The 12,606-nt window shown below is 42.2% G+C and overlaps 1 protein-coding gene across 5 annotated transcripts in view; it reads right to left on the bottom strand.

Moving 5' to 3' along the window:
• Positions 1-3,010: 3,010 nt before the first annotated feature.
• Positions 3,011-12,606, bottom strand: part of LOC124352746 (vesicular glutamate transporter 2.1-like) — a 36,285-nt gene continuing 26,689 nt past the window's right edge. For 2 of the 5 annotated variants that reach the window (XM_046802399.1, XM_046802398.1), the window contains exon 10: positions 4,013-4,327. In XM_046802399.1, the coding sequence (XP_046658355.1) occupies positions 4,112-4,327 (216 nt within the window). In that variant the 3' untranslated portion in view covers positions 4,013-4,111. Of the gene's footprint in view, positions 3,263-3,564; positions 3,928-4,011; positions 4,328-12,606 lie in introns of those variants that run through there. The other 3 variants (XM_046802397.1, XM_046802396.1, XM_046802395.1) reach the window with 3 other exon arrangements.

Genomic DNA, 12,606 nt, shown 5'->3' on the forward strand with positions numbered 1-12,606 from the left:
CGTGGTTTCACACGCAATTCTCAAAATCGAAGGGCGTAGCCTTCTTAATGAAAGCATTTAAGTTGTAATACGATAGAGGCCTACGATAATTTTTAAACTGAAGTAGACAAATCAGGTACATATTATTTCAGTATCTTAGTGTAGAGATTTAAAAGTTAGATAAAATTTTAAGTGATTCTATTTTGCGTTTTGAAGTTTATAAAAAATATATTCAGATAGGTCTTTAAAACCTAATTTGATCCAAAATTGTCAACTTCTATCTGTTTATATTGAATTTCCGTCTAAGGTATTTTTAACTCCGTAGTTGAGTGCCTTGTGCTCTGATTACGAAAGTATATACCAACAAAAACTAACTTTGATCAAAAGCGTCTTTATTCGGGTCTTTTAACTAACAATCTTTCTAACATATTTAAAGTTCCGTTATTATAGTTTACTTTAGTCCTAATGACCGAACTACATAACTAATGTACTACTGAGCTATAAGACAGAAAACTTGCGACGGCCGTAAAGAGTAAGTTCCGGCACTTTAAATTCACTCCCTGTCTAATTTATTTACGATCTCACAGTTGATGTTGCCCGATCAAGAAAATAAATTATGGGTTTCAAGATCTACCTACTTGGATCTAAAATCGGTTACTATCAGCACTTATACTCTACCTCCAATGTAAGATATTTCAAGTGCCATATTTAGTTTGCCTGTTTGTCCAATGAAGAGAATATATCGTACGATTAAAAAAATATTGAGGTAAAATAGTATCAGATCCGCCATTTAAGTTCATTTCCGGTCTAATTTAATTATGGTCCTAGAGTTAACTTTGCCTTGTTGCCCTGACCAATAAAATACATACGTATGTTGGTTTTCAAGAGCTACTACCAGTGCTTGTAATCTACTTCCGGTCTAAGATATTTCAAGAGCCATTGTTAGACTTTTGCTTTTTTATCTCAATTAATATAATGTGTATAACAATAATATATACACTGACCAATAAAATAAATACACATTTGGGTTGTGGGATCTAACTTTGATTAAAAGGACTACCTTGGTAAAAAATCATCTACTTCCGTCACGTGTGTTCTGCTTCCATTATAAGGGAAAGAGTGTGACATCCCTTTGTTTTTCATTAAGCATTAAGTTACAGTCAAAATCGAATACACAGTATCAAAGGTGCCAGCCCGTTTCGAACACCTTACGTACATCTTTGTTCATTGGGGTGGGTTTTATTACAGCTTTGAAATAGTATTCCCAATGCATTATATGGTTTATTCGTCACTGATGCAAGCTAAAGTAAGTAGTAGATAGTAACTTCATGTTTATATTGAACTATACGTTACTAATTTAAACACTGTATTTTTAATATTTTCAAAAATTTAAAAGCAAGTGATTTTGCCTCTTTGATGAACCTTTGCTTAAAGTTTCAACACATGAAACTTAACTTAGGATTACGTGTCGTAAATATTATAATTATTTCCCAAATTATTCAATATTCCAGGAAACATTATTTGGACCTTTCAGTTTTCAAACCGAAAAATGATTGCACCACCCTAACTTGATAATAAATATAGCCTTATATACAGACTTTTCCTAACCGAGATGTATGAGTGCAATACTTATAGTTAGCGGACCATCGTAGATAGAGCGCCGTGCGCCGTGCGTCAGTCAGTGGCATGGCTTGGCGCAGCTTAGCGGCGCGGCGGTCAATGGAGCAAGGTCAGGCGCGTAGGCGCGCTAATCACATCTTGTAAACACTAATTTCACGAGATCCCGCCACCTCCTAACACTACACCCACCGTCACAGTTTGATCTAACGAGACCTTCTTCAACCGTCGAACATTCTTCGAGTCATTGAATCTGCGAACAGTGTAGTGCAGTAACCTCATCTTGTAAACACTAATTCTACTAGATCCCGCCACCTACTAATATTACACCCACCGTCACAGTTTGATCTAACGAGACCTTCTTCAACCGTAAAACATTCTTCGAGTCATTGAATCTGCGAACAGTTTAGTGCAGTAATCACATCTTGTAAACACTAATTCTACGAGATCACGCCACCTCCTAACACTACACCCATCGTCATAGTTTGACCTAACTAGCCGTGGAGATGTGGTTTTTTCAAAATGACTACCATTTTCTTCGTAATTGCTAGGAAACATCACTTTTTTGTGTTCGGCTTCGGAATGACGTCCCTATTAGAGGTAATATATAAAATCCGTCCTGAGGTAACGGGACATAATTGATTGCGGAGTTAGAAATTTTCCAAATGACTTTGTTAGCTCACAGTTACTGAGGGAAGTTTTTGACTTTGAAACATAACATAGAGCAAACAACGAGACACAACAAGATGCCGAAATGTAGTTTTGTTTCAATGACCACCACAGATGCTAGGGAACATACTATTGTTAATTATTCATTTTAATGGTTCTCTCTCTCTCTCCCTCTCTCCCCCTCTCCCCCTCTCCCCCTCTCCCTCTCTCCCCCCCCCTCTCTCTCTCTCTCTCTCTCTCTCTCTCTCTCTCTCTCTCTCTCTCTCTCGAACGCTAACTCTCTCTCTCTCTCGAACGCTAACTCTCTCAGTGCATTACAATGGCCGGTAGTAGACTTGTTTTACTGAAGTAGGTTTCTCAGGTGTGAAGTCATATATTCCTTAAACGTGTCCACTTCCTGCCACAGGGCTCCATCATTTTACACCATAAGTGCTTCACTATGGACTAAGGATTCTTTCCCAAATATTTGATCCTATTAAAGCAGATATTATGGAATGTTGGAGAGGAATGTGTGTCTTTCATTGGTATTCATAAAAATGGTTTCACTTTCCAACTTAAACTTCTATTTTTCAGCATGCATCAGGAAACTGGAATATCTTACTCAAAACATCACTTAGCCTATTTTAAGGAATATTTATTTTGTCATTTAAAAAGGATACGCCTATAGTACGTACCTGTTATGCAATAGGAAATTGCGTGAAAATAGTAATAATAATACGTGTTAAAAGAACAATGATACCCAAAATTTGAAACAAGTAAAAAGTATATTTCATAAAAAGAATCAAATTGTACAAAAATATCACAGATGTTCTTCAATGTATCCTTTATTATCGTATGAATTCATGTCAGTCTTGATGTTGCCGTTTGTCTCCGCTTTCTCGCTCTCATCCATTGCCCAGGGTTGTTTCTCCCCAACAGCAAATATACCGTAGAATAGCGCCCCCACTAGCACTATGGCAGATGCGACGTAGAACACTGTCCTCCACTGCTCCTCGGTCTGTCACCATAACATAATATACAACTAGAATGTGGAAATGTAACAAGTGATCAACACATATACCGTACAATAGCGCCCCCACTAACAGTATGGCAGATGCGACGTAGAACACTGTCCTCCACTGCTCCTCGGTCTGTCACCATAACATAATATACAACTAGAATGTGGAAATGTAACAAGTGATCAACACATATACCGTACAATAGCGCCCCCACTAACAGTATGGCAGATGCGACGTAGAACACTGTCCTCCACTGCTCATCGGTCTGTCACCATAACATAATATACAACTAGAATGTGGAAATGTAACAAGTGATCAACACATATACCGAACAATAGCGCCCCTACTAACAGTATGGCAGATGCGACGTAGAACAATGTCCTCCACTGCTCCTCGGTCTGTCACCATAACATAATATACAACTAGAATGTGGAAATGTAACAAGTGATCAACACATATACCGTACAATAGCGCCCCTACTAACAGTATGGCAGATGCGACGTAGAACACTGTCCTCCACTGCTCCTCGGTCTGTCACCATAACATAATATACAACTAGAATGTGGAAATGTAACAAGTGATCAACACATATACCGTACAATAGCGCCCCCACTAACAGTATGGCAGATGCGACGTAGAACACTGTCCTCCACTGCTCCTCGGTCTGTCACCATAACATAATATACAACTAGAATGTGGAAATGTAACAAGTGATCAACACATATACCGAACAATAGCGCCCCCTACTAACAGTATGGCAGATGCGACGTAGAACAATGTCCTCCACTGCTCCTCGGTCTGTCACCATAACATAATATACAACTAGAATGTGGAAATGTAACAAGTGATCAACACATATACCGTACAATAGCGCCCCTACTAACAGTATGGCAGATGCAACGTAGAACAATGTCCTCCACTGCTCCTCGGTCTGTCACCATAACATAATATACAACTAGAATGTGGAAATGTAACAAGTGATCAGAAAATATACCGTACAATAGCGCCCCTACTAACAGTATGGCAGATGCGACGTAGAACAATGTCCTCCACTGCTCCTCGGTCTGTCACCATAACAGATTAAACGACTAGAATGTAAACATGAAAGATGTAATTAGCCATCACCACTCAAATACAGAGATGTATTGAGATAACAATGAGCCATCATATTCAAATTAACCGACAGAAATAGTAAGCGATCTTATACTGTAGAACAATATGTTGCTGTTCAGTTTACTTACACTATAAATATATGTAAATAACCCATTGATCGCAGTTTTGTTGGTTTTTCTTTGTTCTGCTTAACTTTTTAATGTTATAATACAACAGTAAAAATGTTTAGAAAAAACTAACTTACAGACTTAGTTATAGCGTATCTGTGGAACTAAACTGTGCAATATGTTAGGTTATAATAGAATGCCGTACCACAACAACATGATAATAAGGGTGGCTCTTGCGTTTTGTAACACTGATTTTCAATACTTACAAATGCGGAAAATTTGGGACTTTTTAAATAGAGTAGATATGTAACACACTCCTCTATATACCTAATACTCTCCAGTGTCTCTCAAGGCAGGTATATTGAGGGTCTACAGGTCCATTATCAGGTCTACTAGAGAATACACTGATAATTGTGGACACTTCAGGGCCTGTTAGAGGCTAGTGTTATGGTAATTCCTTTACTGATGACAGCTTTGTACTCTTTGCTAATAATGCTTTGCTAATAAACTTGGTGATGAATGTGCCATAACTTATTACACACGTTTGTTCTTGTAATACAAAAGTTGACTTCTAATATACCTTAAAAAAGTCAGTGAAAACACATTGGTTAGTAGAGTGAAACGCCGCCTACCGCACCAGAATACGACGATCCAGTCAGAAATGGCAGCGGCACATACTAACCAATGTGTTTTCACTGACTTTTTTAAATTAGCAAATTATGTCATAAATTTATAACACAATAAATAAAACTAAAAAACATTGGTAAACATAAATACCAAGTTGGTTAGTAGAGTGAAACGCCGCCTACCGCATCAGAATACGACGATCCAGTCAGAAATGGCAGCGCATAATGTACTTCACAATGTGTACCTAAAACAAGCCGCCATTTCTGATTGGATAAACCTTTTGAGATGCGGTTTGCGGAATTCAACTCTACTAAGTGAGCTCTTTCAAATGAGGTATCACTCAACCCATGCTTCAATTTAAGATTTCCATGTTTTCCTCTGTGGGCTGTCCCCCCATGGTTGGCATGTCATGGTAATAGCAAGGAAAAATAGTTTACATAGACACTGTGCAAAGTTTATAGATGTTATCTCTTATGGTTTTTAAAATATTAAGCCGTACCCATACTTTTCAAACACCCTGTATTGAGCCGGTTCAATACCTATATCTCCCCGGCTCGTGTGTTTTTATATAGTGTATGTGTGTGTGGTTTATTGGCTGCAGAGGCCACTGACCATTTGAAGGCGTTTGGCCTTTCCGGTAGAGTGGCAAAGACTCCGAGCCGTGGTGTACAAGTTAGGAGTAGCTCCAGTTTAATATATTTTGTTTATTTAAGTGTTCGTTAGTTTTGCTGAGCTATTCTCCTTCTGACATGTGCGGCTAAGTTTACGGCCCCTCACTGATGAGGTCCAGGAGATGAGTTGATTTTCTGCTGTCATCTCTCCATCACGCGTGGTCGCAGAGAACCTTCGCTTTTTGCGCTCTGCTGAAGGACGGCCACCATGATGGACATTTCTACTAGTCAACATCTGTGATACCCTGCCCATATTCTTTATTTATTTGTTTATTGTTATTGTTGCCATATAATATAGTTTATATTTTGTTATTTAATTTTAAGTTAGTTTTAGATATTATTTAGTTATTTCTTGATTTCATTAGGAGCCCGCCCTTAGCCGAAGGATACCGGGTGGAATTGGCATTTCTTGTTTCAATATTATGGCGTTTCTAATTTTTGTATGCAGGTGCACCTGACGAGGATTGTTTGAGGTATACTACTGCAGGCACTTTTTATTTTTTTTTATTTATAGTATATATATATTATTTATTTATTTTTGACTGGATAGGCCTATGCGGTGTCTTAGTAAATGAACCTGAGTATACTGACCACGGTGTTCTTTTTTACCTAGTTTTGTTTTGATCCGGCATCCCGTTCGCCACCATGGGCGCGCGCTTCCCTGATGGTTTGCTGTGGGTGTGCGAGCGGCGATGTACGGTTTCAATGGTAGCAGATCGTGGTTAGCTGCTCTCTCAGCTGTCTCTCAGTTCTGGTTTTGTTTGTTGGTGTAGGTTAGTGTTAGGTAGGGGGAGGTTTAGAGTACACAATTTTTTTTTTCATTAGGAGCTCGCCCTAGCACAGGATACCGGGTGGAATTGGTTTAGTGTCTTGCTTCCTGCAGACTTACCCTTTGCAGGGAGCAAGGGACTCTAAATTGCTTAACCGCTAAATTTATCTAACTGTACTCTACTTCTCGCCCTATCAATGTGTTGTTTTGTTATATTTATTGCTTCTGTGTTTGTAGGTTGTGGTTAGTGTATATTTGCAGGGTATCCTTCTATTAGGTAGCGGGTATTAAGTTCTTCACTTGGACCTCGTCAGTGTAAGCCTTTTGTGAGTTGAGTCCACTTAGGTTACTAAGTAATTGTTGCGTACGCTTTGTTGTTTATTGTGGTATTTATTTGTCTTAATTGTTTGGTATGGCGTTTTCCCTGGTGCCTGAACATCTACGCAAGCCCGAGTTGGTTTTTGAGGTCCTGGCGAGAGGACAGAAGCCCGAGGGAGATGTGAGGGCATTAAGAGCTCAATTACGGGCTTGTATAGCGTTGGACCGCAGCTGGAATGCAGAGTTCCAAATTAACACAGAATTTGAGTTTTTGTAAAACCCGAATGGAGGAATTAGAAGACGATATTAATTTTGAGTCCACTTCCCATGTCCGGGTCAGCAAAGGCTAGATTGGCATCTCAGCTTTTACATTGGCGTGACAGAATAGTTTTACTTATGTCAGCTCCTAGTTTAAACTCTGATATTAAAAGTTGGGCTTTTTCGGCCAGTAACAAATTAAAACAAGCCTTAGATGGTTTTGAGTGAGGTTGCGCTCGGTGAAAGAGAAGGGGGTACTATTTACCGCTGTCACTCCAACGGAGGTTCCCCACTACCATTACTTTTGCTAACCATCCACCGGCTCTTTCTTTCGAGCCTCCCAGAGTTACTATGTCTCCGATGGGTAGTGGCCCTCCTGAAGCGGCTGGTGAGGCATCATCTATAGTTGTGCCTTCCTTTTCTAGCTTTGGCAAACTGCCCCATCCTTTGGGGAGTGTTTTACAACACTTCCCCAGAGTTGATGGGCTTGACACTAATTTACTTATCCATTTCCTTCTGGAAGTTTTTAAGCTAAGAGAATTTCCTGGTATGACAGATGCCATGCTTATGCAGATTTTAGCGCAGTTTTCCTTAAGGCCGCTTTTTGATCGCCTTCTAGACTGCCTTAAGAGAGGTGCCACCTTTGACCAGTTCCACGCCGAGATCTTGGAGTTCTTTGTACCTGCTCGGTTAGGGAGCGCTTGCGGGTGGAACGCGTTTACCGTCCTCAGGCACCAGACGAGACGTTGAGCCATTTTGTCGGGGAGATACGGGATGTAGCCCGGTGTTGCGCTTGAGCTTGAGCGAAACGGAGTTGGTGAGCCTTATTTTGGAGGGCATTAAACCTGAAGAACGCTCCCGTTTGATTTTTTGTAGCCGTCCCGCATCTTTTGCGGATTTGGACCGCCTCTTCCATCATCTCTAGAGGGGTTCAGGATGCGGATGATCAAAGGGAGGCCATGTCGAGGCATCTTCCTCACTTGCCTCCGGGGCCGGTCCATGCTCCGGTGCAGTCTGAGCCAGCAGCTGCTCCTTCCCGTAGGCAGCCTCCTACCTGTTATGGCTGCAAGCAAGTGGGACATATTAGACCGTTTTGTCCACTTAATAAAAAAAACTAGTAAGCTTGCGGACGAGTAAGGCCCGACTCGTGCCGTAAAGGTAATTTTGAGGGCAAATATGTACCTGATTTTGATGGTAAAAGGGTAGCTGGTTTAAATGCAGAACAGAAAGAAAACAGAAAGAAATAGACTTGGGACAGTTATCATCGTTGGCCGAGAGGGGAGGTTGCTGCTCTGGCTGCGCAGGGAGTAAGGGCTGCCCGCTCAAACCTGCCCACAACTGGATGTACTTGTGGGGAATGTGGTGCAGAAGGCCCCGTGTTGATTCTGGGTCAGCACGCAGCCTGATTTCTTTGTCGTTTTTTGAAGATCTAAAATCCTCTGGGCTAATACGGCAGGTTGAGCCTAGTTCACTTATCTGCTGCTGGACTGCTTTCACGCACACCTTTACCTATTATCTGTAGTGCCCAGATTCACATAAAAATTAATTATTTCTCTTGGGATTGGAGCTTTTTGGTGGCTAAGGACCTGACTTTTTCCTTTCATCTTGGGAGCAGATTTTATCGGAAAAACTGGCATGATTTTGGATTTGGCCTCCAGTCATGTTTTCTTTGCTTTCGCCAGGCGGGTGCTCGTTCCCTTTTCAGATGTCGAGTCTCGTGGGACTGCTGCCTTAGAGATGGAAGATAAAAGAGCTTGACTCCTCCTGACCAACTAGGACATCTTACGCCGAAAGAGGCTGAGGACATAAGGCAGATTTGTTCCAGTTTTCCTGAAGTCCCTAACTGACAAACTGGGCACGACCAATCTCTTGGAATACGAGATTCGTCTTACAGACACCCGTCCTGTACGTTCCATCCATATAAGCTTGCTCCGCCCAAGATGGAAATTCTGAGAAATATGATTGATGATTTACTTAAGAGTGGGGTAATCGAGCCGTCTTGCTCAAATTTTTCCAGTCCAGCGTTTCTAGTGCCGAAACCTAATGGGAAGTCCAGATTGGTCCTGGATTATCGAAAGCTCAATGCTCAGATAGAAATTGACTCCGTGCCTCTCCCCGATTTGCATTCTGCTTTCGACTGGTTTTGGTAAGGCCAAGTATTTCTCCATTTTTGATCTTAATCAGGCATATCATCAGATTCCTCTAAAACACGAGTCTCGACCTCTCACTGCCTTTTGTGTGCCTTGGAATTTGTACCAGTTCACCCGAGTGCCAATGGGCTGGCTGTGGGGGCCCAAACACTCACCAGACTCCTGGATTCTATCTTTCATGATGTCAAATTTAAGTTCGTGTTCAACTATCTGGATGACCTGCTTGTGTACAGTGAGAGTTATGAGGAGCACTTGACTCATCTAGAGGAAGTTCTAACTAGGCTGCGAGAGTCTGGCCTTACCGTCAATCCTGAAAAGGTGAGTTTTTTGCTCAGCCTGAAATATCGTTTCTGGGTCATCTTGTCTCTTCTCGAGTGTTTGTATTGATCCCAGAGAGAACCCAGGCAATCAGGGAGTTTCCTCCTCCTAAGAATGCCAAGGGGATTGCCCGTTTTGTGGGAATGATAAATTTTTATCGTCGTTTCATCCCCAATGTTGCTGAAGTGGCGGCCCCTCTGAACTCGCTTAGGAAAAAGGGTGCCAAGTTTGAGTGGGGTGAAGCGCAAACAGACTGCTTTTGAGCAGCTGAAAGAGGCAGTGATGCAGCCTCCAGTCTTGGCTATGCCTGATTCCAGTCGTAAGTTCGTCTTGCAAACTGATGCTTCCTCCTTAGCCGTTGCTGCTGTTTTTATCGCAAGAAGTAGATGGTATCCGGCAGCCCATAGCTTATGCTTCACGCACGATAACCCCTTGTGAGAAGAAGAGTTGTTCTGTTTATGAGCTGGAATGTTTGGCTGTCGTGTTTGGGGATTAATAAGTTCAGGCGTTACCTAGAACATAAAGAATTTTTGTTGGAAACCGACAACCAGGCACTTTCTTGGCTCCTTGCCCACCCCCGTCAGCTCGGGAAGATTGGTCGCTGGGTAGTCCAAATTTCTGCCCTTAAGTTCACAGTGCAGCACGTGAGAGGCACCCAAAATATCATAGCGGACACTCTGTCACGCATGTATCACTTACCCAACGACCACCAGAATTTATCAGAGCCGCCATGTTGTGGCGTGCTCCTAGACTTTCTCTGGCATTTTCGGACATTGTTCCACACCAACTTAAGGATCCCGAGCTGACTGCTATCATCAATGAGCTTAAAAACGGAGGTGCCCACCCTCCTTATTTTCTGTACCGAGGTGCTCTATGCTGCCGTGACAAGCAGCGGAGAAAACCTAAGTTAGTGCTGCCAAGCTTTCTTGTACCGATGGTCTTTCAGTATTTTCATTCTTCTCCTGTGGGCGGACATCTAGGAATTCATAAGACCATCGCGAAGATTAGGGATCAGTTCATCTGGAAAGGTATGGACCGGGATATTGCAGCTCGAGTACGTTCTTGTGAACTGTGCTCGCCTAAGCAAACCCGCTCAAAAATACCAAGTTGGGTCTTTTGTCATCTGAGGTGGCGGAAAAACCTTTGGAGAAGGTTTTCATTGACTATGTTGGGCCTCTCCCGCGTAGCAAGTCCGGAAATAAGTTCCTACTTGTTTGTGTGGATGCCTTCTCCAAGTTTGTTTGGTTGTTCCCATTGCGGGAGTGCTACCGCGCAGCTCACGGTGCAAGCACTTCGTAACCATTTTTTTCAACACTTTGGAATCCCCGCCACCTTAGTTTCCGATAATGGTTCACAGTTTGTCTCCAATATAAAGATATTGGAGACAAACTTTAAAGAAAAGAATGTGCTTTGGGCACGGAATCCGCCATGTGACTACTTCCCCTTTCTATCCTCAGCCTTCTCAAGCCGAAATGGTTTAATCGCAATCTTCGATCTGCTCTCATTGCCTTTCATGCGGAAAAATCAGACCACCTGGGATCAACAACTACCTTGGATCCAATTTGCCTTTAATACGGCCCAGCATGAAGTCACAAGGCGGTACCTTTCGAGTTATTATTTGGCTTTCCGCCAAACAACCCTTTGGCGAACCTTTGGAAAATTAGCGATCTTCTGCCACCTTCCTGGTACTCCCAATGTGAAAGCCACTTGGGAGGCAGCCAGGCGGAATCTCATTCGGGCTAGGGAGTTAGTAAGGAGGAAGTACAACCGAGGTCGTATTGCCAATCCCTTCCAGGTGGGGGATCTAGTTTACTGCAAGGCTCACCCTGACTGGGCTGTGGATAAAAGAGCTGCTAAACTTTGCTACAGGTGGACTGGTCCCCACCGCATCTTGAAGTTTCTGACTCCGTGACTGCCCGACTGGGAGATCCTCAGTCCGGGAAGATTTTCAGGAAGGCGCACATATCCCATCTGAAGCCTTGCCGGAGTCATCCGTGATTTCTCTTTAGTCTGTGCGGGAGGGTTTTAGGTCCAGAGGCCTGATCACCTCTGCTCCTTCTTCCTGATCAAGGTTCCTGTTTTCTTCTTTGTACCCACGCAACTCTTGGAGTGATTTCTTGCCTCCAACTGAATTTTCTTGGTTTTCCCTTCTGCAGATTTCAGGGTTTCCGGTTTATAATTCTTCAACCATTGGGGGAGAGGCATTTCGTTTGTTCTTCATTTTGAAGAAATTAACAGAGGGGAGTTCCTCCTTTTGGGGGGGGAGTCTGAGCCGGTTTTCAATACCTATATCTCCCCGGCTCGTGTGTTTTATATAGTGTAATGTGTGTGTGGTTTATTGGCTGCAGAGGCCACTGACCATTTGAAGGCGTTTGGCCTTTCCGGTAGAGTGGCAAAGACTCCGAGCCGTGGTGTACAAGTTAGGAGTAGCTCCAGTTTAATATATTTTGTTTATTTAAGTGTTCGTTAGTTTTGCTGAGCTATTCTCCTTCTGACATGTGCGGCTAAGTTTACGGCCCCTCGCTGATGAGGTCCCAGGAGATGAAGTTGATTTTCTGCTGTCATCTCTCCATCACGCGTGGTCGCAGAGAACCTTCGCTTTTGCGCTCTGCTGAAGGACGGCCACCATGATGGACATTTCTACTAGTCAACATCTGTGATACCCTGCCCATATTCTTTATTTATTTGTTATTGTTATTGTTGCCATATATATAGTTTATATTTTGTTATTTAATTTTAAGTTAGTTTTAGATATTATTTAGTTATTTCTTGGATTTCATTAGGAGCCCGCCCTTAGCCGAAGGATACCGGGTGGAATTGGCATTTCTTGTTTCAAATTATGGCGTTTCTAATTTTTGTATGCAGGTGCACCTGACGAGGATTGTTTGAGGTATACTACTGCAGGCACTTTTTATTTTTTTTTATTTATAGTATATATATATTTATTTATTTTTTGACTGGATAGGCCTATGCGGTGTCTTAGTAAATGAACCTGAGTATACTGACCACGGT

This window comes from Homalodisca vitripennis, chromosome 1 (genome assembly GCF_021130785.1).
Source record: "Homalodisca vitripennis isolate AUS2020 chromosome 1, UT_GWSS_2.1, whole genome shotgun sequence".
Classification (NCBI taxonomy): Eukaryota; Metazoa; Arthropoda; class Insecta; order Hemiptera; family Cicadellidae; genus Homalodisca; species Homalodisca vitripennis.